Below are 24,335 nucleotides of genomic sequence, written 5' to 3'. Positions count from 1 at the left end.
CCCTTTAACGGTCAAGCCAGCCGGCCCTTTACTTATGACACAGGCGCACGCTTGGCACTACTTTGTTGATGCACGTGCGGCTACTGCGCACACAATTCACAAACACAGAAAATAATTTTTTTTTTGGTTTGGACTGGAGTGTACTTTCGGGGGTTACAGCACCCTTAACGGTCAAGCCAGCCGGCCCTTTACTTATGACACAGGCGCACGCTTGGCACTACTTTGTTGATGCACGTGCGGCTACTGCGCACACAATTCACAAACACAGAAAATAATTTTTTTTTGGTTTGGACTGGAGTGTACTTTCGGGGGTTACAGCACCCTTTAACGGTCAAGCCAGCCGGCCCTTTACTTATGACACAGGCGCACGCTTGGCACTACTTTGTTGATGCACGTGCGGCTACTGCGCACACAATTCACAAACACAGAAAATATTTTTTTTTTGGTTTGGACTGGAGTGTACTTTCGGGGGTTACAGCACCCTTTAACGGTCAAGCCAGCCGGCCCTTTACTTATGACACAGGCGCACGCTTGGCACTACTTTGTTGATGCACGTGCGGCTACTGCGCACACAATTCACAAACACAGAAAATAATTTTTTTTTTGGTTTGGACTGGAGTGTACTTTGGGGGTTACAGCACCCTTTAACGGTCAAGCCAGCCGGCCCTTTACTTATGACACAGGCGCACGCTTGGCACTACTTTGTTGATGCACGTGCGGCTACTGCGCACACAATTCACAAACACAGAAAATAATTTTTTTTTTGGTTTGGACTGGAGTGTACTTTCGGGGGTTACAGCACCCTTAACGGTCAAGCCAGCCGGCCCTTTACTTATGACACAGGCGCACGCTTGGCACTACTTTGTTGATGCACGTGCGGCTACTGCGCACACAATTCACAAACACAGAAAATAATTTTTTTTTGGTTTGGACTGGAGTGTACTTTCGGGGGTTACAGCACCCTTTAATGGTCAAGCCAGCCGGCCCTTTACTTATGACACAGGCGCACGCTTGGCACTACTTTGTTGATGCTCGTGCGGCTACTGCGCACACAATTCACAAACACAGAAAATAATTTTTTTTTTGGTTTGGACTGGAGTGTACTTTCGGGGGTTACAGCACCCTTAACGGTCAAGCCAGCCGGCCCTTTACTTATGACACAGGCGCACGCTTGGCACTACTTTGTTGATGCACGTGCGGCTACTGCGCACACAATTCACAAACACAGAAAATAATTTTTTTTTGGTTTGGACTGGAGTGTACTTTCGGGGGTTACAGCACCCTTTAACGGTCAAGCCAGCCAGCCCTTTACTTATGACACAGGCGCACGCTTGGCACTACTTTGTTGATGCACGTGCGGCTACTGCGCACACAATTCACAAACACAGAAAATAATTTTTTTTTTGGTTTGGACTGGAGTGAACTTTGGGGGTTACAGCACCCTTTAACGGTCAAGCCAGCCGGCCCTTTACTTATGACACAGGCGCACGCTTGGCACTACTTTGTTGATGCACGTGCGGCTACTGCGCACACAATTCACAAACACAGAAAATAATTTTTTTTTTGGTTTGGACTGGAGTGTACTTTCGGGGGTTACAGCACCCTTAACGGTCAAGCCAGCCGGCCCTTTACTTATGACACAGGTGCACGCTTGGCACTACTTTGTTGATGCACGTGCGGCTACTGCGCACACAATTCACAAACACAGAAAATAATTTTTTTTTTGGTTTGGACTGGAGTGTACTTTCGGGGGTTACAGCACCCTTAACGGTCAAGCCAGCCGGCCCTTTACTTATGACACAGGCGCACGCTTGGCACTACTTTGTTGATGCACGTGCGGCTACTGCGCACACAATTCACAAACACAGAAAATAATTTTTTTTTGGTTTGGACTGGAGTGTACTTTCGGGGGTTACAGCACCCTTAACGGTCAAGCCAGCCGGCCCTTTACTTATGACACAGGCGCACGCTTGGCACTACTTTGTTGATGCACGTGCGGCTACTGCGCACACAATTCACAAACACAGAAAATATTTTTTTTTTTGGTTTGGACTGGAGTGTACTTTCGGGGGTTACAGCACCCTTAACGGTCAAGCCAGCCGGCCCTTTACTTATGACACAGGTGCACGCTTGGCACTACTTTGTTGATGCACGTGCGGCTACTGCGCACACAATTCACAAACACAGAAAATAATTTTTTTTTTGGTTTGGACTGGAGTGTACTTTCGGGGGTTACAGCACCCTTAACGGTCAAGCCAGTCGGCCCTTTACTTATGACACAGGCGCACGCTTGGCACTACTTTGTTGATGCACGTGCGGCTACTGCGCACACAATTCACAAACACAGAAAATAATTTTTTTTTTGGTTTGGACTGGAGTGTACTTTGGGGGTTACAGCACCCTTTAACGGTCAAGCCAGCCGGCCCTTTACTTATGACACAGGCGCACGCTTGGCACTACTTTGTTGATGCACGTGCGGCTACTGCGCACACAATTCACAAACACAGAAAATAATTTTTTTTTTGGTTTGGACTGGAGTGTACTTTCGGGGGTTACAGCACCCTTAACGGTCAAGCCAGCCGGCCCTTTACTTATGACACAGGCGCACGCTTGGCACTACTTTGTTGATGCACGTGCGGCTACTGCGCACACAATTCACAAACACAGAAAATAATTTTTTTTTGGTTTGGACTGGAGTGTACTTTCGGGGGTTACAGCACCCTTTAACGGTCAAGCCAGCCGGCCCTTTACTTATGACACAGGCGCACGCTTGGCACTACTTTGTTGATGCACGTGCGGCTACTGCGCACACAATTCACAAACACAGAAAATAATTTTTTTTTTGGTTTGGACTGGAGTGTACTTTGGGGGTTACAGCACCCTTTAACGGTCAAGCCAGCCGGCCCTTTACTTATGACACAGGCGCACGCTTGGCACTACTTTGTTGATGCACGTGCGGCTACTGCGCACACAATTCACAAACACAGAAAATAATTTTTTTTTTGGTTTGGACTGGAGTGTACTTTCGGGGGTTACAGCACCCTTAACGGTCAAGCCAGCCGGCCCTTTACTTATGACACAGGCGCACGCTTGGCACTACTTTGTTGATGCACGTGCGGCTACTGCGCACACAATTCACAAACACAGAAAATAATTTTTTTTTGGTTTGGACTGGAGTGTACTTTCGGGGGTTACAGCACCCTTTAACGGTCAAGCCAGCCGGCCCTTTACTTATGACACAGGCGCACGCTTGGCACTACTTTGTTGATGCACGTGCGGCTACTGCGCACACAATTCACAAACACAGAAAATAATTTTTTTTTTGGTTTGGACTGGAGTGTACTTTCGGGGGTTACAGCACCCTTAACGGTCAAGCCAGCCGGCCCTTTACTTATGACACAGGCGCACGCTTGGCACTACTTTGTTGATGCACGTGCGGCTACTGCGCACACAATTCACAAACACAGAAAATAATTTTTTTTTGGTTTGGACTGGAGTGTACTTTCGGGGGTTACAGCACCCTTTAACGGTCAAGCCAGCCAGCCCTTTACTTATGACACAGGCGCACGCTTGGCACTACTTTGTTGATGCACGTGCGGCTACTGCGCACACAATTCACAAACACAGAAAATAATTTTTTTTTTGGTTTGGACTGGAGTGTACTTTGGGGGTTACAGCACCCTTTAACGGTCAAGCCAGCCGGCCCTTTACTTATGACACAGGCGCACGCTTGGCACTACTTTGTTGATGCACGTGCGGCTACTGCGCACACAATTCACAAACACAGAAAATAATTTTTTTTTTGGTTTGGACTGGAGTGTACTTTCGGGGGTTACAGCACCCTTAACGGTCAAGCCAGCCGGCCCTTTACTTATGACACAGGTGCACGCTTGGCACTACTTTGTTGATGCACGTGCGGCTACTGCGCACACAATTCACAAACACAGAAAATAATTTTTTTTTTGGTTTGGACTGGAGTGTACTTTCGGGGGTTACAGCACCCTTAACGGTCAAGCCAGCCGGCCCTTTACTTATGACACAGGCGCACGCTTGGCACTACTTTGTTGATGCACGTGCGGCTACTGCGCACACAATTCACAAACACAGAAAATAATTTTTTTTTGGTTTGGACTGGAGTGTACTTTCGGGGGTTACAGCACCCTTAACGGTCAAGCCAGCCGGCCCTTTACTTATGACACAGGCGCACGCTTGGCACTACTTTGTTGATGCACGTGCGGCTACTGCGCACACAATTCACAAACACAGAAAATATTTTTTTTTTTGGTTTGGACTGGAGTGTACTTTCGGGGGTTACAGCACCCTTAACGGTCAAGCCAGCCGGCCCTTTACTTATGACACAGGCGCACGCTTGGCACTACTTTGTTGATGCACGTGCGGCTACTGCGCACACAATTCACAAACACAGAAAATATTTTTTTTTTTGGTTTGGACTGGAGTGTACTTTCGGGGGTTACAGCACCCTTAACGGTCAAGCCAGCCGGCCCTTTACTTATGACACAGGCGCACGCTTGGCACTACTTTGTTGATGCACGTGCGGCTACTGCGCACACAATTCACAAACACAGAAAATATTTTTTTTTTTGGTTTGGACTGGAGTGTACTTTCGGGGGTTACAGCACCCTTAACGGTCAAGCCAGCCGGCCCTTTACTTATGACACAGGTGCACGCTTGGCACTACTTTGTTGATGCACGTGCGGCTACTGCGCACACAATTCACAAACACAGAAAATAATTTTTTTTGGGGTTTGGACTGGAGTGTACTTTCGGGGGTTACAGCACCCTTAACGGTCAAGCCAGTCGGCCCTTTACTTATGACACAGGCGCACGCTTGGCACTACTTTGTTGATGCACGTGCGGCTACTGCGCACACAATTCACAAACACAGAAAATAATTTTTTTTTTGGTTTGGACTGGAGTGTACTTTCGGGGGTTACAGCACCCTTAACGGTCAAGCCAGCCGGCCCTTTACTTATGACACAGGCGCACGCTTGGCACTACTTTGTTGATGCACATGCGGCTACTGCGCACACAATTCACAAACACAGAAAATATTTTTTTTTTGGTTTGGACTGGAGTGTACTTTCGGGGGTTACAGCACCCTTTAACGGTCAAGCCAGCCGGCCCTTTACTTATGACACAGGCGCACGCTTGGCACTACTTTGTTGATGCACGTGCGGCTACTGCGCACACAATTCACAAACACAGAAAATATATTATTTTTTTAGCACTTGGGGGGAGCACCCCTGATGGACAGAGCACCCCCTGGACAACACTACAGCACTCCTTTAGGACTGGGACACTGCACAGGACTTTGGAGTGGACACAGCCCCTATGGAGAACTGACTGCACAACACAGTCCAGCCAGCCCCTATGGACTTTGAAGTAGTGGACACAGCCCCTATTAACAACAGCAGCACAGCACAACACAGCCAGCCCCTATGGACTTTGAAGTAGTGGACAACAGCAGCACTACACTACACTACACTACACTACACTACACAGCCCTAACTCCCACCCTCCCTCTTCACTGTCCACAGCCGAGTGAGAAAATGGCGCCGACGCGGGTACCTTATATAGGATCCAAAACCCGCGAGACTCGGAAGGCGGGATGATGACGTTTTGCCTCGATTTCAGATCCGAGTCAGGCGGGAAAAGTCGAGCCTGACTCGGATCGGACTCGGATCGGGGGGGCTCGGGGGGGTTCGGATTTCAGAAATCCGAACCCGCTCACCCCTAGTATGTATGTAACCTATCTGTGGTGCAGCCAATAAACCTGTGTAATAGCCTGGTTATCAGATTTGCATTTACTATAATATCTGCATGTATGAACTTTGCTACAAAGTGATTTCTACTTGTGTTCACATCCGACCATTCCCCCATGACTGAATGCACTGCCTTCACTATATAGCATGGGGCTTGTAAGAAACGGTTTCCAATTAAATTGTAGTATTTAATGTTTCACACAATTTAATAGTATGAAATATATTTTGACTATAGTTTTCAGATATTTACTGATATTATGATCCAATGACTTAAGCTCAGTTAAGTTATATATATATTGTATTATTATTTTTAAAATCCTAGGTAATATGGAGAATTTTTTATTTGAGAAAGTTGCATTCAGCTGAGCTGTGTTAATAGTACAGGTGTGGTAAACAGCCATTAAACCACAGAGATTATCAGTCAGTAAGGAGGAATAGTAACAGTTGAACAATGTCAGAGATGGAGGCGTTTGTTGATTTGTCAGAGGAGGGGATGATTGAAAGTCTCTGGACACCTATAAACAAGGAGTCTGCTGCTCCATTACTTCATGCTCCTATCGAACACCGTCCGGACTGGAATGTATCTGGTTTTGGTAAACAGAAACATAGCTTGAAATGCTGAATATTTGTGGTCATTATTTAAATCCACCACAGTGGACACAAAGGATAATCTGAATAAATCATCTTGGCTGTCAGATTAATAACTGACTGCAAACATCACATATACTATTACTATAATAAAGAAATCTCTTTAGAACTGCACAAATGTAATTAAGATGATGGCATATATTATGTGCCCAATTATTTATTACAACAATCTCTTTTTTTGATTGTTCTCCACATGCTAGTTTTATTTATTCTCTAATATGTGGCATCCAGTATGAAGCTCTGACACATCTTCTAGATATCAATAGCTGGTTTGTAGTTCTAGAGTATGCTGCATAACTCTCATGTGTAGTGTAGGTGCTGTGATGCTGTAATAAGTAATATGCATTGGGAGCTGCTATATTATTCACCTAGGAAAAGCTTTGTGTTCAGTAACAAAACCTATGTCATTTTGTAATTAAAACAGATGGGGTATTAGTCATATATCCAGGTTCATTGTGATTACACTACATATGCCTCTGCAGGGTCATTGGTCCATATGCATGCCTGTTTACATCTGATAAAGTGCACACTTATACTATCATATGTGTTTCAATTATAATCTAGTGCAGATTTGTGTATAGTAGTACAGTGGCCTTGGTATTTGTATTAGGTGGACTTTTTCTGGTGTACCAGGAGCATAAATACATTAGCAATTTTAGATTGTTCCTTCGCCTTTTCTTCCACACTACATACAGAAAACCATCGCCTGACAAGAAATGTGTTTATATAGTGCAGAACTATGGTACATGGAACTATGGTACTAAGAGCCATGGTACATGGTGAAAATATGAAGTGATGCTGTAGTGACACTGATCTAGTAAATCCTGTACTATTTCTGTGTCGCACAGAGACTGCTTCAGAGAACTACAACTACGTACAGTTCTATCGGAATAAAGAGCTATGAAATGTTTCCATTTTTATTTTTTATTCAGTGCCAAGTATCACTGTACAGATGTGTCCTCATACACCTAGCGTCTTACGCCATACAGCACGAGACTCTTTAGCGTGACTGACACACTCTGCCACGGGTAGTGTAGTATTCAGATTAAGCATAACTGGTCGTGCTGGGATGAATAACCACCGCCACTCGTATTGCTTCCGTGCAGCTGTACAAGTACTGCAAGGCCCAGTGGTCCGTATACGCTTGCAATGTAGTTTTGTTGCTTCTTATACTTTTTAGCGGTGCAAAGATGCAAGTTTTGAAAAAAAAGGATGCTTGCCGTAGAACCTTGGCGAGCTTAGAGCACTGCTGTATGAGGACACATCTGTAAGTTTTCCATAACTTCTGTATAAAACATTGTCATTCTAAAAAGCCTTGGTTCTACAGCCCTTAGTTATCAGGGAGAGTATTGCTCAGAAATTAACTCTACTTATTGATACAAGATTTTGGGGTTTATTTACTAAGCTTTGGATGGAGATAAAGTGAATGGAGACAACGTACCAACCACCCAACTCCTAACTGTCATTTCTCAAACACCGCCTGTGACATGGCAGTTAGGAGCTTATTGGCTCGTACTTTCCCTCCACCCAAGCCTTAGTAAATGGACCCAATAGTGTTGGGACAATTTGCTATTCTTTTCATGCCGAGACTGCTGCTTCTGGTGAAGCGAAAAAACTACGGCCATTCACAAACAAACACTCCCCTCCCCCCTAATGCCAGCCCCCCCTGAATGTCTGAAGCCCCACCCACCTCGGAGCTGGTGGAAGCTCCGCCCCAAACAGGCTGAAGCTCCGCCCCCAAGCCTGACAAAGACCTGCCCGCCGTTGTGTTCTAAGCTGCACCGCCTGTCTGGGGCCGACAGTAGGGATGGCCATTGGTGGGGTATCCATCAATGGATCCATCTATGGCACACAAACCATCTATGGTGAACAATCGATGGTTTGCACCCCCGCTGTGGGAGAAAACGGGGAGGCGCGGACCAATCAAAAAACAGGGTCTGTTCTTAGCAGAACCAGGGCAGGGCTAAGCTCTATCCCGTCAGAAAAAAAAAACATTGGCTCCCACTTGTTCATCAATCGATGGCTAAAAACAATTGGCTTTTAGCCATCGATGGTAAAAATATTCAACATCTGCCATAAACCATCGATGATTTCAAATGGTCGATGGCCATCCCTAGGCAGCATTGAAGGTAGGAGGTTGCAAGACAAAGTGCTGTTGCTGATTGGGACAGACAGGCCCCAGCAGTGACATATTTGTGAGTGACAGCCTGACACGGCATCTTTAACAGCAGAGCAGACTGCAGGGCTTTCAGTTTGCTGATGGCAGCTCTGCCAGGGGGAAATGATTAGAATAGGAAGGAGGAGTCCATGCTTAGCAAAAGAGGAGTGGGGAGGATTGAAGGAGAGAGCAGCACAGATGTACTGGAGTGTAAGAACCGCTCAAGGGACCCATAAGAGGAGTGTGTGCAAGGAGGAGTGGGAGTCCATGAGAGGAGGTGAGCAGAAACTGTGCCTGCTGGCTGGTATTTGTCTAGTCCTAGGGATGCAGGGAGAAGTAGAACCTGCACTGGGGCAGAATCCAGTGAGTGCTTTTTATCTATGTCATTTTTTATTAAAATACTCACCATTAAAGCCTATTTTCTGCCTAAAGGGTACACTATGCAATATGTCGTTCAGCGAATTACATAGTGCATATGCGGGTGTGTTCAAACGATATGTTTGTGAATGACATTGGCCCTCATTCAGAGCCACTCGCTAGCGGCAGTACGCTCGTTCCGAGCGATGTTCGCACATCTGCGCATGCGTACGGATCGTTATACGCATGCGCGAACCAGTCAGTGCGGCCGAAATTCATGTGCTCGCAATATAGCGAATGCCTGCTATTTTGAGTGACAGAATGAGGCGTATGTGGGTGGTAACAGGGGAAGGTGCTTGAAAATGGGGAGTGGAGATCCGAACGCAGGCGTGCTTAAAGGTCAAAACGGGCGTTTTATGGGTGTGCATAATTAATACAGCAGCGTCATTGACCACGTCACTGGGTTATTTTATAGCCAGAACTGCTCGCAAGATTGTGGTAGCAAAAACCAACCACAAGAATAGCGAGCAGTTCATACGCTGGTCGATGTACTCGATTAATCTAATAAATAGCGGACATGACGTATGGTGCGTGCGGCCAGGGGGCGTTTTTAACAAATAAACGAGCGTATGTTTTGCTCGCTCATTCAGACTTAGAGGTGTGAACAGACTGCAATTTGCGAACTGATCATTTGAATAGCCACCCCTTGTTTTTGAACGAACGACCGCAAATAGCGAATGGCTCTGAATCAGGCCCTTTGTTCACAGACATATCGGGTTATACCTGCAGTACAGCCAAAGGTCCATCTACTTATGTGTACAGGTGACCCACTGACCACCCATACACTGGCCACAGGAAATGCCAATGCTGGCATCACAATTAGGTGGGCAAATTTAAATCCCCGTCCAGTTGTGATGTCTTTCCAGACATCGAGCAGCCCATTGGTAAGTGTATATCACTTACCAATTTGTCCACTTGGTCGGAGGGACTGCCAGTTGGCCACTGGGTTGCTTAAGTATGTATTCCTCTTAATGCATCATATTTGATGTAGATGTGGCCTAGGATTAGCTAAAATGATAGCCACACACCCTTTTATGGTGGTCATGACCACTTAAGTGGCGTGATGTGGAAACCCCCCTCTAGAAATCCTGCATTTGTCCCTGTGTATATATAGATAGATCTGCCTGCAGCTTGCTGATGATATATCCCACTGCAGGGGCCATGGTGTGTAGCTGGGTATGGCAGTCACTTGGATGCTTGGTGCATTGTATGGCGGGCACTGATGTTCTCTGTATTATACGGCAGTCACTGCAACACTGTTTTATATGACGGTCACTGTAATACACTATTATATTGTGGACACTACGATGTTCGTTATATTATATGGCAGAAATTGCAACGCGCTCTGTATTATGACGTTCACCGAGATGCTTTCTGTATTATATGATAGTGACTGCATTATATGGTGGTCATTGCAATTTATGGTGGTTACTACAGTGCTCTCTGTATTATATGGTGATCACTGTGATGCTCTCTACATTATCTGGTGGTCAAGGGGATGTTTTCTGTATAATATGACAGTCACTGCAATACTCTTTGTATTATATGGTGGTCACAGTGATGCTCTGCGTGTTATTTCCCAATCATTGTAATATGCTCTCTGCAACATATGGCAGTAACTGTAATGTTCTCTGTATTATATTGTGGTCATTGCAATGCTGTGTGATGGTTGTGTCAGCTTAGTACAGGCAGCAATACTTAGCCATTGTGTTTTGCAACAGTTGAGCCTCCATGCTCCATTGAATAGTGTAGATACCCCAGAATACAGTGCATCCAGAAAGTGTTCACAGCGCTTCACTTTTTCCTCATTTTGTTATGCTACAGCCTTATTCCAAAATTTAATAAATTCATTTTTGTCCTCAAAATTGTACACACAATACCGCATAATGACAATGTGTAAAGTGTTTTTTTTTTTTTTTTTTTAGAATTTTGCAAATTTAATAAAAAAAAATAAAAATAATTACATGTACCTAAGTATTCACAGCCTTTGCCATGAAGCTCAAAATTGAGCTCAGGTGCATCCTGTTTCCACTGATCATTACCTGTGGTAAATTCAGTTGACTGGACATGATTTTGAATTGCATACACCTGTCTATATAAGGTCCCACACTTGACAGTGCATGTCAGAGCACAAACAAAGCATGAAGTCCAAGGAATTGTCTGTAGACCTCCGAGACAGGCACAAATCTGGGGAAGGTTACAGAAAAATATCTGCTGCTTTGAAGGTCCCAATGAGCACAGTAGCCTCCATTATCCGTAAATGGAAGAAGTTTGGAACCACCACGACTTTTCCTAGAGCTGGCCGGCCATCTAAACTGAGCGATCGTGGGAGAAGGGCCCTAGTCAGGGAAGTGACCAAGAACCAGATGGTCACTCTGTCAGAGCTACAGCATTCCTCTGTGGAGAGAGGAGAACCTTCCAGAAGGACAACCATCTCTGCAGCAATCCACCAATCAGGCCTGTATGGTAGAGTGGCCAGACGGAAGCCACTCTTTAGTAAAAAGCACATGACAGCCCGCCTGGAATTTGCCAAAATGAACCTGAAGGGCTCTCAGACCATGAGAAAAAAAATTCTCTGGTCTGATGAGACAAGGATTGAACTCTTTGTAGTCAATGCCAGACGTTCTGTTTAGAGGAAATCAGGCACTGCTCATCACCAGGCCTATACCATCCCTACAGTGAAGCATGGTTGTGGTAGCATCATGCTGTGGGGATGTTTTTCAGCGGCAGGAAGTGGGAGACTAGTCAGGATAGAGAGAAAGATTAATGCAGCAATGTACAGAGACATCCTGGATGAAAACCTGCTCCAGAGCACTCTTGACCTCAGACTGGGGAGACTGTTCATCTTTCAGCAGGACAACGACCCTAAGCACACAGCCAAGATATCAAAGGAGTGGCTTCAGGACAACTCTGTGAATGTCCCTGAGTGGCCCAGCCAGAGCCGAGACTTGAATCCTATTGAACATCTCTGGAGAGATCTGAAAATGGCTGTGCGCCGACGCTTCCCATCCAACCTGATGGAGCTTGAGAGGTGCTGTAAAGAAGAATGGGCAAAACTGCCCAAAGATAGGTGTGCCAAGCTTGTGGCATCATATTCAAAAGACTTGAGGCTGTAATTGCTGCCAAAGGTGCATCAACAAAGTATTGAGCAAAGGCTGTGATTACTTATGTACATGGGATTTCTTAGTTTGTCTTTTTAATTAAATTTGCAAAAATCTAAAGAAACCTTTTACACGTTGTCATTATGGGGTATTGTGTGTAGAATTTTGAGAACAAAAATGAATTTATTCCATTTTGGAATAAGGCTGTAACATAACAGAATGTGGAAAAAGTGAAGCGCTGTGAATACTTTCCGAATGCACTGTAAATGCAGCAGGCGCTGGCACCTTTAAAGTAATGGGACTAAAATGGTATTTTACCTAAACATTTTTGTTTTTACAATGCTGACAGCTCTATACAATCTAGCCAAGGGTGTCTACTATCTACAAGGTGGGTGGATGATGAGCTGAGTCTTTGCCTGGGGAGACAGGAAGCCTAGCTTCACTCCTGCATGTATGTATAGTTGTATACACAATCGTGTCCTCACCTTTAGTTGCACCCGGTGTGGGTGTACAAGCATGAGCGCGGCACAGCCGCACGCTCCGGGGAAAGGGGGTGGGGCCTCGGGACAAGTGAGTGGGCCCTCACATGTGGGGGCAGGGCCAAGCACCCAAACCCCGGTTTTAGTGTCTCCGGGGGGTCCAGGCGGTGCGGGCTGCCCCCGGGAACCAGTGTGTTTGTAGTGCTGGCTCCCTCAGTGTGACAGGAGCCGAGTGCTGCACGTAATTCTACAGTGCAGCACCCGGCTCCTGTCACCAGAGGGGGAGTCTGCACTTTGGTGTCACCCCTCGGCGGGTGACACCCGGGTGCGGCCCGCACCCCCCTTGTGACGCCACTGTGTATACACATACAAACAAATATTCCCAACACAAAACATCCTTAAAAACTTTTTCTTGTTACAGCTCCACTATAAAGTGGTTGAAGGTAGGAACTGACAATGCCCTCCATGGAGTTAGCCACATCCACTACACATGCCACACTCTGCAGGTCGCACCCCCACATTACTAGTCACAGCGCCACAGCGCCACAGCGACTGTCACACTCCTGCAGCAGCCCACAATATTTCCGGTCCAGGCCCCTGTGGACATTTATCTGGCACTGCAGTCTCACAACTGGCTCACAGTCATCAGGTCGCACATGTGCACCGTATAAATCGACACAGAGGGATCCCAAAATCCCTATTTATTTAGCAAACATTGCAATGGCTAACACCATCTGAAGATGGCATTAGCTATAGGGATGATGCACCAAAATGCTAAGTTTTTAAAAACTTTTCAAATTGCCCAAGTCCGCAGGCCCCTTTTGAGAATAATAGGGACTGTGGTATACAGAGCCACAACTAGAGAATTGGCGCCCCCCACACACATTTTTTAAATAGGGACATAAGATAGTGCACCTAAAAAAAGGGCAATGGTTTCATGGGGAAGGGCCAGGGAAGAGATAGGAACACTCCTGTGTCAGCCAGGAGATGCTGGGGATAAAAGAAGAGGAAGATACAAGTGAGAATGATAATAAACAGGAAAACTGACAGACCCAAACAGCACCCCCTGCCCTGCGGTGCCCTGTGCCACGGCACTGGTCGCACTACCCTAGTTACGGCCCTGGTGGTATACTGTGTTTCTTAGCTGAATGCGGAAGATACAATAGTAAAATAAATGTAATTGTACAACAATAGGCCCAGGGGCAGAACTATGGGAGACAATGGAGGCGCCTGCCGCCGGGCTCCAGCTCTGAAGGGCACCTCCTCCATCGTCCACAACATATTCACCCTACTTAGGGCTGTAACTATGTACCCAGAGTGTACCGTCACGGCCGCCCAATACACTGTACCCCTTCCCAGCACCTGAGAAGCCATCATACACTAGTGGATAGTCCATCTCAGACCATCAGCTGCTGCCTTTGTCTATCTACAGCCTGTATGCTTGCAAATTGCTACATTACAGTGTCAGCGGCTGTGATGGGGGGAGCTGGGGGCACCAAATTATAACTTGCCTCCGGGCATCTGGGATGAATTTACGCCACTGAATAGGCCACTCTGTCACTGGAATCCTGGAACTTGAAATTTTTTTTTTGTATAAGTAATCCCTCTAGTCAGTGCATTTAAGTGTCCAGTTTGTTTCTTATAAACAAGTCCTCACAATAGCATTTGTTCCATACATTTTGAAAGTATTTGACTTTCATTTTGTGTTTTAATCCTGCTTCAACATTGAAAGATAACGCCACCCAAAATATAAATGTCATTGGGTTTGGTTTGGTGATGCGACAATAATCTCCTTATTCCTGCTGCAGATTTTTTAAATCTGTATGTCTGTGTTTGAGGCTATATATTGTGTATGTCTGTCTTGCTAATATGTTACAGCTCCAGTTACTATTGCAGGAAAAACTATATTAGAAAAATTGCACCTGAAATATTCCCAGAAACCATGGACTGAAACCTTTAAACTTGTCCGCTATTGTCTGGTAAGAGCCGTTTTTCTTACTGTATGTATGTAATTGTAAAGCATAAATGTTCTGTGTGCTAGAGCTAAGCCCGCCATCCAAGGCTGCATGATTTCCTTATGCAGCTTTAATGTTACAAGCGCCTCCTCTCAATCAAACCAATGCTCCACTTTACATGAAATAAATGCTTGGGGGTTTGGCTGGGGGTGGGTGGTTGGGACACTATATATCCCAAAATACATTGACTTTACATGTAGGATTTTTTCTTCACTTGCAATACAGTGGGTTGGTTTAATCGTATTCAAGTTTGCCATATAATGCACCAAAATGATACATAATGATGATGCTGCGCAATCTGGGTCTGATTCAGAATCGCAGGGCCGCAACTACAACATTTTGTATTGTGCATTCATCCGAGGCATCTCAGCGGATCTGTTGATTTCCACTTGCAGCTAAATGGGTGTGACTGTCTCTGCAACAGGGAGTTTACACGTAGCATAAGTTTGCCGTGTGCATGTAGATGGAATTGTGAACTGTTAAGAGGAGAGCGTGTGTAAAGTTCTGGTGGATTTCAGTTGGATCTCTTGCACCCATTATAGGACTGGTGCAAATGTGATGATAGTGACTCTCACGAGGTAAGTACACAGGTGGTGCAGCTGCATAGATGGTCTGACTCTGATGTGACCGCTTTGCATGTGACTCTGAATCTGCTCTTCAGTTTATCACTCTAATGTACACTACTGTAAATACAGGGGTCTATGTATCAAAGCAAATACAGATACAATTTCAGCACATAGCACTATCCTCCTCAGGCTAGTGTTTAGTGCAGTCCTCTATGGATTTGGTAGCTGAAATAGGAGTCTGTCTGGCAGGGCCGGATTAAGGTCTGTGGGGGCCCCTGGGCAACAAACATGTGGGGGCCCCTATTAAATGTGACAAACTGGGGGTATGCGCAATGGGGACCTTATGCAGAGCCCCCAGTAGTGTCAGTGCCCACAGTGGTAGTGCCCCGTATGCAGTGTACCCAGTAGTAGTGCCCCTTATGCAGTGCCCCCTATGCAATACTCCCATTAGTAGTGCCCCCTGTAGTAATGCCCTCTGTATAAATGCCCCCAGTAGGGCCCTGTAGTTGTGCCCCAAATAGTAATGCCCCCCAGTAGTAATTGGGCATGTGCCCAATAGTAATGCCCTAGTAGTAATGCCCCCTGTATAAATCCCCCAGTAGAAATTAGGGATGTGCAGGCTCGGATAGGTTCGAGTTTGCACGTGGAGTTCGGATTTTTCCCTCCAAAAAAACGGAACTCAGAACGAGGCAAAACGTCATCTTACATGGACGAACATCATCATTCCTGGTCTTTTGTCCAGGAATGATGATGTTCGTCCATGTAAGATGACGTTTTGCCTCGTTCTGAGTTCCGTTTTTTTGGAGGGAAAAATCCGAACTCCACGTGCAAACTCGAACCTATCCGAGCCTGCACATCCCTAGTAGAAATACCCATGCAGTTGTACCCCCAATAGTAAGGCCCCCAGTAGTCATTCCCCCTTTAGTAGAGCCCTCTGTAGAAATGCCCCCGGTAGTAATGCCCCTCTATTAGTGCCCCCAATACTAATGCTCCCTCTGTAGTAGAGCCCCCAATAGAAATGCCCCCTGATTAATGCCCCCAGCAGTAATGCTTCCCCCCGAGTAATGTTCCCAGTAGTAATTCCCCCCCCCAGTAATGCCTCCAGTAGTAATGCCTCCCCCCTCCCCGAATAATGCCCCAGTAGTAATTCCCCCCCCCAGTAATGCCTCCAGTAGTAATGCCTCCCCCCTCCCCGAGTAATGCCCCAGTAGTAATGCTCACCCCTGAATAATGCCCCCAGTAGTAATGCCTCCCCCCTCCCCGAGTAATGCCCCAGTAGTAATGCTCCCCCTGAATAATGCCCCAGTAGTAATGCTCCCCCCTGAATAATGCCCCCCGCCAGTAATGCCCCCAGTAGTAATGCCTCCCCCCTCCCCGAGTAATGCCCCAGGTGTAATGTGTAATGCTCCCCCCCGAGTAATGTCCCCTTTAGTAATGCCCCCCGCCAGTAATGCCCCCAGTAGGCCGCTTGCACTAAAAAAAAATAAAAAAAAAATAAAGCTCATACTTACCTTAACCTTAGCCCCGCGTCCGCTGCAGTCCGCTCGGCTGCTCCTCCACACTATGGCAGAGACGTCATGACGTCTCTGCCATAGTGCTCTGCGTGAGCCAGAAGCTGGAGCTCATGTGAGCTCAAGCCTCCGACTCTGGCTGCCGCTGCGGGGAGGGAGCCGGGCGCCCGCTGTTTACAGGAGCTGGTTCCGCCTCCTCCGGTCCACTTTAACCCCCGATGGGCGTGGGGGCCCTTAACGTGTGGGGGCCCAGGGACTATCGCCCCTGTCGTCCCCCCGTTAATCCGGCCCTGCTGTCTGGAACAAGGGCATTTGCTACATTGTAATATTAAGAATTACAATGTAGCATGATCTATGGGTAGGGTAGAAAATCACGACTTTCTCAATGTTGACATTGTGAATGTCAACAGTTGGCATGGTGTGTATGTTATTAAAAATGTAATTTGGTTTTTAAGCTTTGTCAGGAAATAAGGTACCAGCCAATCAGCTCCTAACTGTCATTTTTCAAACACAGCCTGTGACATGGCAGTTAGGATCTGATTGGCTGGTACCTTACCTCCATTCACTTTATCTCCTAACAAAGCTTAGCAAATAGACCCCTTAGTAGTCTACATCTAATATCCTATATTTCCTCTCTGGCCCAAGTAAAAGGGCATGCAGGTTTGCCATTGTGGAATTCTGCACTACCCCACACATAGGGAGGAATGCCAAATTATGGCTATATAGGTCCCTTTTGCGATTAATTTTATGCCCCATGAATTATGCTGATATGAATAAGGGAGGTTTCTTGTTTGTGTAGGTGTAAGAAATTTGTAAGGTCATTCTAAAGACATCTTAGTATATATCTATGGGGTCTATTCATCATCTAAGGCCATATGGCCTCCGATGAAGTTTTGAACTCGCTGCGAGGGATACTTTAGTATCCAACTCGCAGCGGGGGAAGCCTGACATCGGAGCAATTCATCATTGCTCCGGTGAGGGGACAACTGCTCCGAAAAGCAGTTGTCCCCGTGGAAAGTATCGCAGCTACTTCTGTAGCTGCGTTACTTACCTGCTCCCCGTCGTCCCGGCAACGCATGCGTGACCTTGGGCCACGCATAAGCAAAGCCGCCGGAAGGGAATGAGGAGGCGGTGGAGGTATCCGCTCGGATCGCTCTGCACATCCCCGAAACTCCTTCCCATAGGAAGGAGCGGGGATTAGAGAACAACCACCGTCTGAAGATGGCGCTTGTTCTCGGCAGCAAACTCAGTTTTCAGAGTTTGCTGAATACCGGGGGGTCCTTTCGGACCCCTAATGATGAATGGCCTGGTAACTTAAAAATGCAGAAACTAGCGTATCGGGCCATTTAACGGTTGATGAATAGGCCCCTGAATCTTTACTATGAATTCAGTCATTAAAATATTGTGAGACTGAATTTAAACTTCCTATAATCTCAAATGAAGTTTTGGAATACCTTATTAATGGCCATGCAATGATAGTTTGATAATACTATGGGAAGTGTCTGTTATGGGAAGTTTTGGGAAGGTTATAATTTTCAGCAAATTTGAGGTTCCCAAGAAAGAAAGGCAGTCCTTGCCAGCTTTTAAGATCCTCATGTGATTTCATTATTATTTTGACATTAACATCGTACAATTCAAACCTGTTTTTAGGTAAATATATCCATAATGGTCACCACCTGTGCAGTTCCTCTTTCGTGCCTGGGGTGTCGCTCTCTGCTCTGATGCTTCTAGCACTCTGGTCTGTTTCAGCAGTTTGCTGTATCAGCTGAGAGTGCTAGAAGCACCAGAGCAGAGAGCGATGCCCCAGGCGGGGAAGAGGAACTGCATGGGTTGTGACTAGGGATGTGCGCCGGACCATTTTTGCCGGATTTGGATTTGGATTTGGTTCTAATTCGTCGTCCGGCTTTGGATTTGGATTTGCCAAACTGCGGTGACTGGCTTTGGATTTGGATTTGGATTTGGATTTTTTTACAAAAATTTACAAAAAAAGCTAAAATCACATAAATTGGTCTTTTTTTTCGTCCTAGAGTATTATTAACCTCAATAACATTGATTTCCAGTCAATTTAGACCATATCACAGCTTATAATATTGTTTTCAACATTATTGGCCAAAGGTTGCAGTGAGCTGACCGGTTACTAAGTGACAAAGCAGCGGCACAACGACACAGACACCACAGTATAAAGCACATCTATGACACATTGCCACACAGCAGTGGCAGAAATGAAAAGTAGTGCACCCACCCAGTGGGGTACCGCCAGCAGAATCACAGTACTTGTTTACATAGTGGGCTACGGCCCTAGGAGTCACAGTGCACAATCTTATTCACATTACACCACACATAGTGCCCCTGATTCACATTACACCATAAAGTAGTGTCTCTTATTTATGTTACGACACACAGTAGTGCCCCTTTTACACAATGCCCACAGTAGTGACCCTTTTACACAATGCCCACAGTAGTGCCCCTTTTACACAATGCCCACAGTAGCGGTGTCCCTTACACAATGCCCCCAGCAGTGGTGCCCCCAATGCAGTCCCCTTAGTAGTAGGGTCCACTATGCAGTTCCCCCAGCTTAGTAGTGCCCCTTTTACACAATGCCCACAGTAGTGACCCTTTTACACAATGCCCACAGTAGTGCCCCTTTTACACAATGCCCACAGTAGCGGTGTCCCTTACACAATGCCCCCAGCAGTGGTGCCCCCAATGCAGTCCCCTTAGTAGTAGGGTCCACTATGCAGTTCCCCCAGTAGAATGCCCCCCATTAGCAGCCCCCCCCCAGTATTATGCCCCCCATTAGCATGCCATCCAGTAGTATGCCCCCCATTAGCAGGCCCCCCCAGTAGTATGCCCCCCATTAGCAGGCCCCCTCAGTAGTATGCCCCCCATTAGCATGCCACCCAGTAGTATGTCCCCCCCAGTAGTAGGCTGCCCCAGAAGCAGGCGCCCCCCCTGTAGTATGGCCCCCCCCTGTAGTATGGCCCCCCCCTGTAGTATGCCCCCCCAGGAGTATAGCCCCCCCAGCAGCAGGCCCCTCAGTAGTATGGCCCCCCCAGTAGCAGACCCCCCCCCAGTAGTATAGCCCCCCCAGTAGCAGGCCCCTCAGTAGTATGACCCCCCCAGTAGTGCAGACCCCCCCAGTAGTATGGCCTCCCCGCACCCCCAGTAGCAGACCACCCCAGTAGCAGACCCCCCCCAGTAGCGCCCCCGGCCCTTGCACAAATAAAAAATATAAAAACTTACCTGTAACCCCGCTCCCGCGCCGTCCGCTCTGTCACACGCTGAGGAGGGAGCCGGAAGACGGAGCTCATGTGTGAGCTCCAGCCGGCTCCCTCCGTGCAGCAGCCAATGAGAGTCTGTGTGACTCTCATTGGCTGCTGTAACAAACACACAGCTGCCGCTGGCGGCTGTGTGTTTGTGTCTGTGTAGGGCAGAGCGCTATCACAGCGCTCTGCCCTACACAATAGGAGCCCTGATGTCAGATTCTCTAGTGAGAATCCGACATCAGGCGGCCGCCGTTCGGCCCCGAACGGGGATCCGAGTCAGGCGGTGAACACCTGAACAGGGTTCGGGTGGACTCGGATCCCCAATGTTCGGAGCGGTTCGGATTCCACAGAATCCGAACCACTCATATCTAGTTGTGACAGGTGCAGGGTACTAGAATGAACACTATATCCATAAGCACTTTGGACCTCATTCAGAGTCGGTCGAAGCGGCCGCACGGTCGTATGCCACTGATGTTCGCTATACTGCGCATGCTTAAAGTTCTCAATGCGCGTGCGCAAACTAGCCGCTACGATCAGAAATTTCTCTCTCCTTGAACACAGCCAGGTCGGTAGTTTGAGTGACAGAATGAGGCGTTTGTGGGTGGTAACAGGGGAAGGTGCTTGAAAACGGGGGAGAGGAGATCCGAACGCAGGCGTGCCTAATTATGCGAACGCCGTTTTGTGGGAGTGCATACGGTTTATGGGAGTGCATAATTAACAAAGTAGCGTCATGGCACATGTGATATGGGAGGTTTTTACACTGACATGATCGTAGAGCTTAAGAGAGGGTATGGTCAACCTTAAGCTCTACGACCAGTTTCGATGGTTGCCGATGGTCTCGATTAATCCTTATATGCCCGGAGATGACATGCAATGCGTACGAGAAGGGGGCGTATTTGTTTGTCTTCCGACCGCTTCCTCCCCTTGGTCGGCCAGCTACCAATCCGAACTTAGGGACGCAACTTGTGAGAGAATCATTTGCATATATGGCCCCTTTTCGCGTACGACCGTGCGGCCGCTTCGACCGACTCTGAATGAGGTCCTTTATGTGATGGTTTGTCCACTGATGGCCGAGTGATCTACTTCAAGATGGTTTTGTCTCCCTAAAGAGAGGGCAAAAGATTTAACGATCTTGACCCTAAACCCTGTTACTAATACACATTGGTTTTTTTTTTACCCTCAATGTTTAAGAGGCTTTGCACTGCATTGGCAATATACAGAATAAGTCACTGGCAAACACTGTTGGTGTAACCTCTGCATCCCATTTACAATTCCCCATGAATCAATCCCAACCCATATAGAATTCTAAGCAAAGGGGCCAAGGTCAAGTTAATATTTACGAGGGGTAGCTGGCACATCTGATGTATACCCTTAATCTAAAAACTGACACCATACAGATGATCATTTATTATGAGAGAGGAGGCAGGGTTGTGGTAATATATTGAACAATTTGGACAATCTTGGAACTTAAAGTCTCAAAAATTAGTGTGAAGGTGGGCCCAGCCCCATGGTACCTTATCGAATGCCACTTCAAGCCTCAAAATAATAATCTTGGTACGTCTGTAACATTGAGACTCAAACTGTAGCCATGACTGTAGGAACCACTTTGACTGAATGGTGGTCATTAGTAAACCTCTTATGCATACCTCCCAACATGACCCTCTCCAGGAGGGACACAATGCTCTGGTCCTGGACTTCCCTGGTAATTTATGATTGGTGGCGGCTCCAGTACAGTCCAAAATTCAAATAGGGGAGTCACACCAACTGCCAGTGAGTCCCAGCCAGTGATGTTTGGCAGCGTGTGAAATGACAGTTGGTGTGACTCCCCTACTTGAATTTTGAACTGCGCTGCAGCCTCACCTCTTACCAGGGATGTCCAGGACCAGAGCATTGTGTCCCTCCTGGAGAGGGTCATGTTGGGAGGTCTGTCTTATGTGCTGTAATAATGTGTGTCATATAGGTCTGAAGTAGAGTGACCATTTTTCTTAGTCAATAATTTGTAATCTTGATTAAAAAGAAAAAATGGCCTAAATGATGTATTCATCTCAGAGTTTTTATTCAGTCTCAATATAAGGATGGTAAAGGCTTGGCTAAATGTTGGTTAAGGCATTGTCCAAATCAGGGGGCACAGTGGGAAGGGGGGCGCAGGCAGGGCACGTGCTCCAAGTAACAGAGGAGGGGACACCAGCGGGAGAGCAGGAGTTGCAGCTGTGATCTCAGGGAGCAGGGATGAGCAGGCAGTGAGGAAAGGTTTTCAGCATAGGCAAACGCAGGGGGGGGTTTCTGTCTGCCTGGAAACCCCCCTCCCCAGCCCACACCATGACCACAATAGAAATAGTAATGTAATAGAATTTTACTAGTGCTGCATGTTCTCAGTATCACAAATGAAATAATTAGCACCACCTGTGCAACTCTTAATATGTATCAATCAGTAATAAATAACCTGTGCACCAACTAGGAGATCTGGAAAACATTCACTGTTAGGGATGTGCTGCTATAGAGCCAAATATGTACATAGATGTCCAGGGCAGTGCTAGGTTATTCTGCTGCTCCCCCAGATTCCCTGACTTGCTCTAATACTCTAGAATGGTGCCCACATCTAAAATAAAATCATTCAGCTCAGGCAGGATGGCCCTACTGCCGCATCTAATGGCTTACTGTGATTGCTGGTCCTCTATATGCTGGAATTATTACACACAATACATTTTGTATGACGCATATTAAAGCTGGTTAAGTGCTAATTCTACCCTCTTCATGGACTGGGCACACTCACTCTAAAATCATGCATTTGGAAACCCCCCTCTAGAAATCCTGCGTTTGCCACTGGTCAGCATACAGTTATCCTTTCATAAGGGCAGTGTTCTTCAGCAATAGGCTGCACAGCCCCTGTTTGCCCTGTTTCTGCATGGCCCCTCCTCACTGACTGCTGCCGCCTCAGTGGAACATGCCTGACAGGCAGCTGCTTGAGGCTTCCTGAACACAGTGGTTGCAATAGGAGAGGAGTAAAAAAGTTCTCCTAGAGCTAAATTAGGATATATGGGTTTAGGTGTGTATAGCTTATGGGACTAATATAAAAAATAAAGGGTTAATGTTTTAGTGGGTTCAATTATCATGAAGGTTTTTTTTTTATTATTATTATTTTTTTAGACTGAGGGAGGTATCTAGAGGGATAATGTAAACAAATGTAAATTATTTTATGTTGGAGCTTATCAATAATCGGGATTATGAAGGTAATTATTGTACAGGGGTTAATTTAATGAAATACTTTGACTGAGGTTGTTAGAATGATGCTGCAGTAGTTAATCGTTTTTGAGAGAGTGTTAATTGTTGATGAGGGAATGATATTGTAGCATGATCAAAAATGCTGTCTGGTAATATGCAGGCCAGCGCCCTGACCACTTGGGGAATTGGGTCCATGCAATTGGTGGTTTCTGCTGCCTTGAAAGGAGAATAAAATTGCAGAAATTCTAGAACAAAATCCAAATCCAAAACAATGGGCCTGATTTGAGATATACGCTAATGCAATTGCAGCTGCGATTTCACTCAGACTTGATTCTTAGTAAAATTCCCCCCTTGTATTTTATAAATGAGCCTGTTTTCTAATTCTTCATTTTTTTTCTCCCCTTAGCTCTAGAAGGATCAATTGCCAACTTTAAAATAATTTCTCTTGGAACTCTAGTTCTCCATACCTCTTCTGATTCCTCCGCAGCCGATTACTTGAAAAAATTAAGATTAAAAAAAAAAAAAAAAGCTATCTGTTCAACCTATTACTTAATTTTCTTTTAGGACAAACCTGCTGGAAGAGCTTTACGAGGCTGTATAGATCATCCAGTTTTGAGATGCACAAACACACTACAGGAAGCTGTAAAAGGTATCTAGAAGGGCTTGTGTAATATAGGGGCGTATTCATCAAAAACATTATCACTTGTTATAATTATGGTTTGAACACGCTGCTAGTTCAAACACAGTTTAGGAGGCATTCATCATGCCTCTTGCCCTAAACTATCACTTCCAAAAAACTACTTTTTCCACGACGCAGTTTTTTGGAAGTGAGAAATTCTTCACTGCCTGTCTTCAAGCTACGCATGCGCAGCTTAAAGACAGGCTGGGAAGAGACACCGGCTCCGGTGTCTGTCACCACCCCCACCCCATTCCGGACCCCCACCCCACGGGAGTTCGATCCTGGGACGCCGCATCTTCTCCCTCCCCGGCTCACCTACTGTGTTCAGTCGGTGAGTCAGGGTCACATGTCTGCAGTGCAGACGCAGCAGGGAAGGATCTGAATAGATCACTCTGCTGTGGCTGCCATGTAGATATTCATAGGCTGCCGTGTAAACAGCAGTCTGTGAAGGTTATCTGGGGCTGAACGCCATCTGAAAGTGGCATTCAGT

At 46.4% G+C, this 24,335-nt stretch overlaps 1 protein-coding gene across 1 annotated transcript in view; it reads left to right on the top strand.

Moving 5' to 3' along the window:
• The first annotated feature begins 6,207 nt into the window (after positions 1 to 6,207).
• Positions 6,208 to 24,335, top strand: part of LOC148519817 (mediator of RNA polymerase II transcription subunit 1-like) — a 73,089-nt gene continuing 54,961 nt past the window's right edge. Inside the window, exons 1-3 of the mRNA XM_088476039.1 lie at positions 6,208 to 6,376; positions 14,483 to 14,565; positions 23,731 to 23,815. Of these exons, the coding sequence (XP_088332165.1) occupies positions 6,235 to 6,376; positions 14,483 to 14,565; positions 23,731 to 23,815 (310 nt within the window). The 5' untranslated portion in view covers positions 6,208 to 6,234. The remainder of the gene's footprint in view (positions 6,377 to 14,482; positions 14,566 to 23,730; positions 23,816 to 24,335) is intronic.

The sequence above is a fragment of the Taudactylus pleione genome, unplaced genomic scaffold (assembly GCF_031769625.1).
Source record: "Taudactylus pleione unplaced genomic scaffold, aTauple2 ptg000181l, whole genome shotgun sequence".
NCBI classification, from domain to species: domain Eukaryota; kingdom Metazoa; phylum Chordata; class Amphibia; order Anura; family Myobatrachidae; genus Taudactylus; species Taudactylus pleione.
Note: the sequence above shows the minus strand (reverse complement) of the source record. Positions and strands in the feature narration are given on the sequence as shown.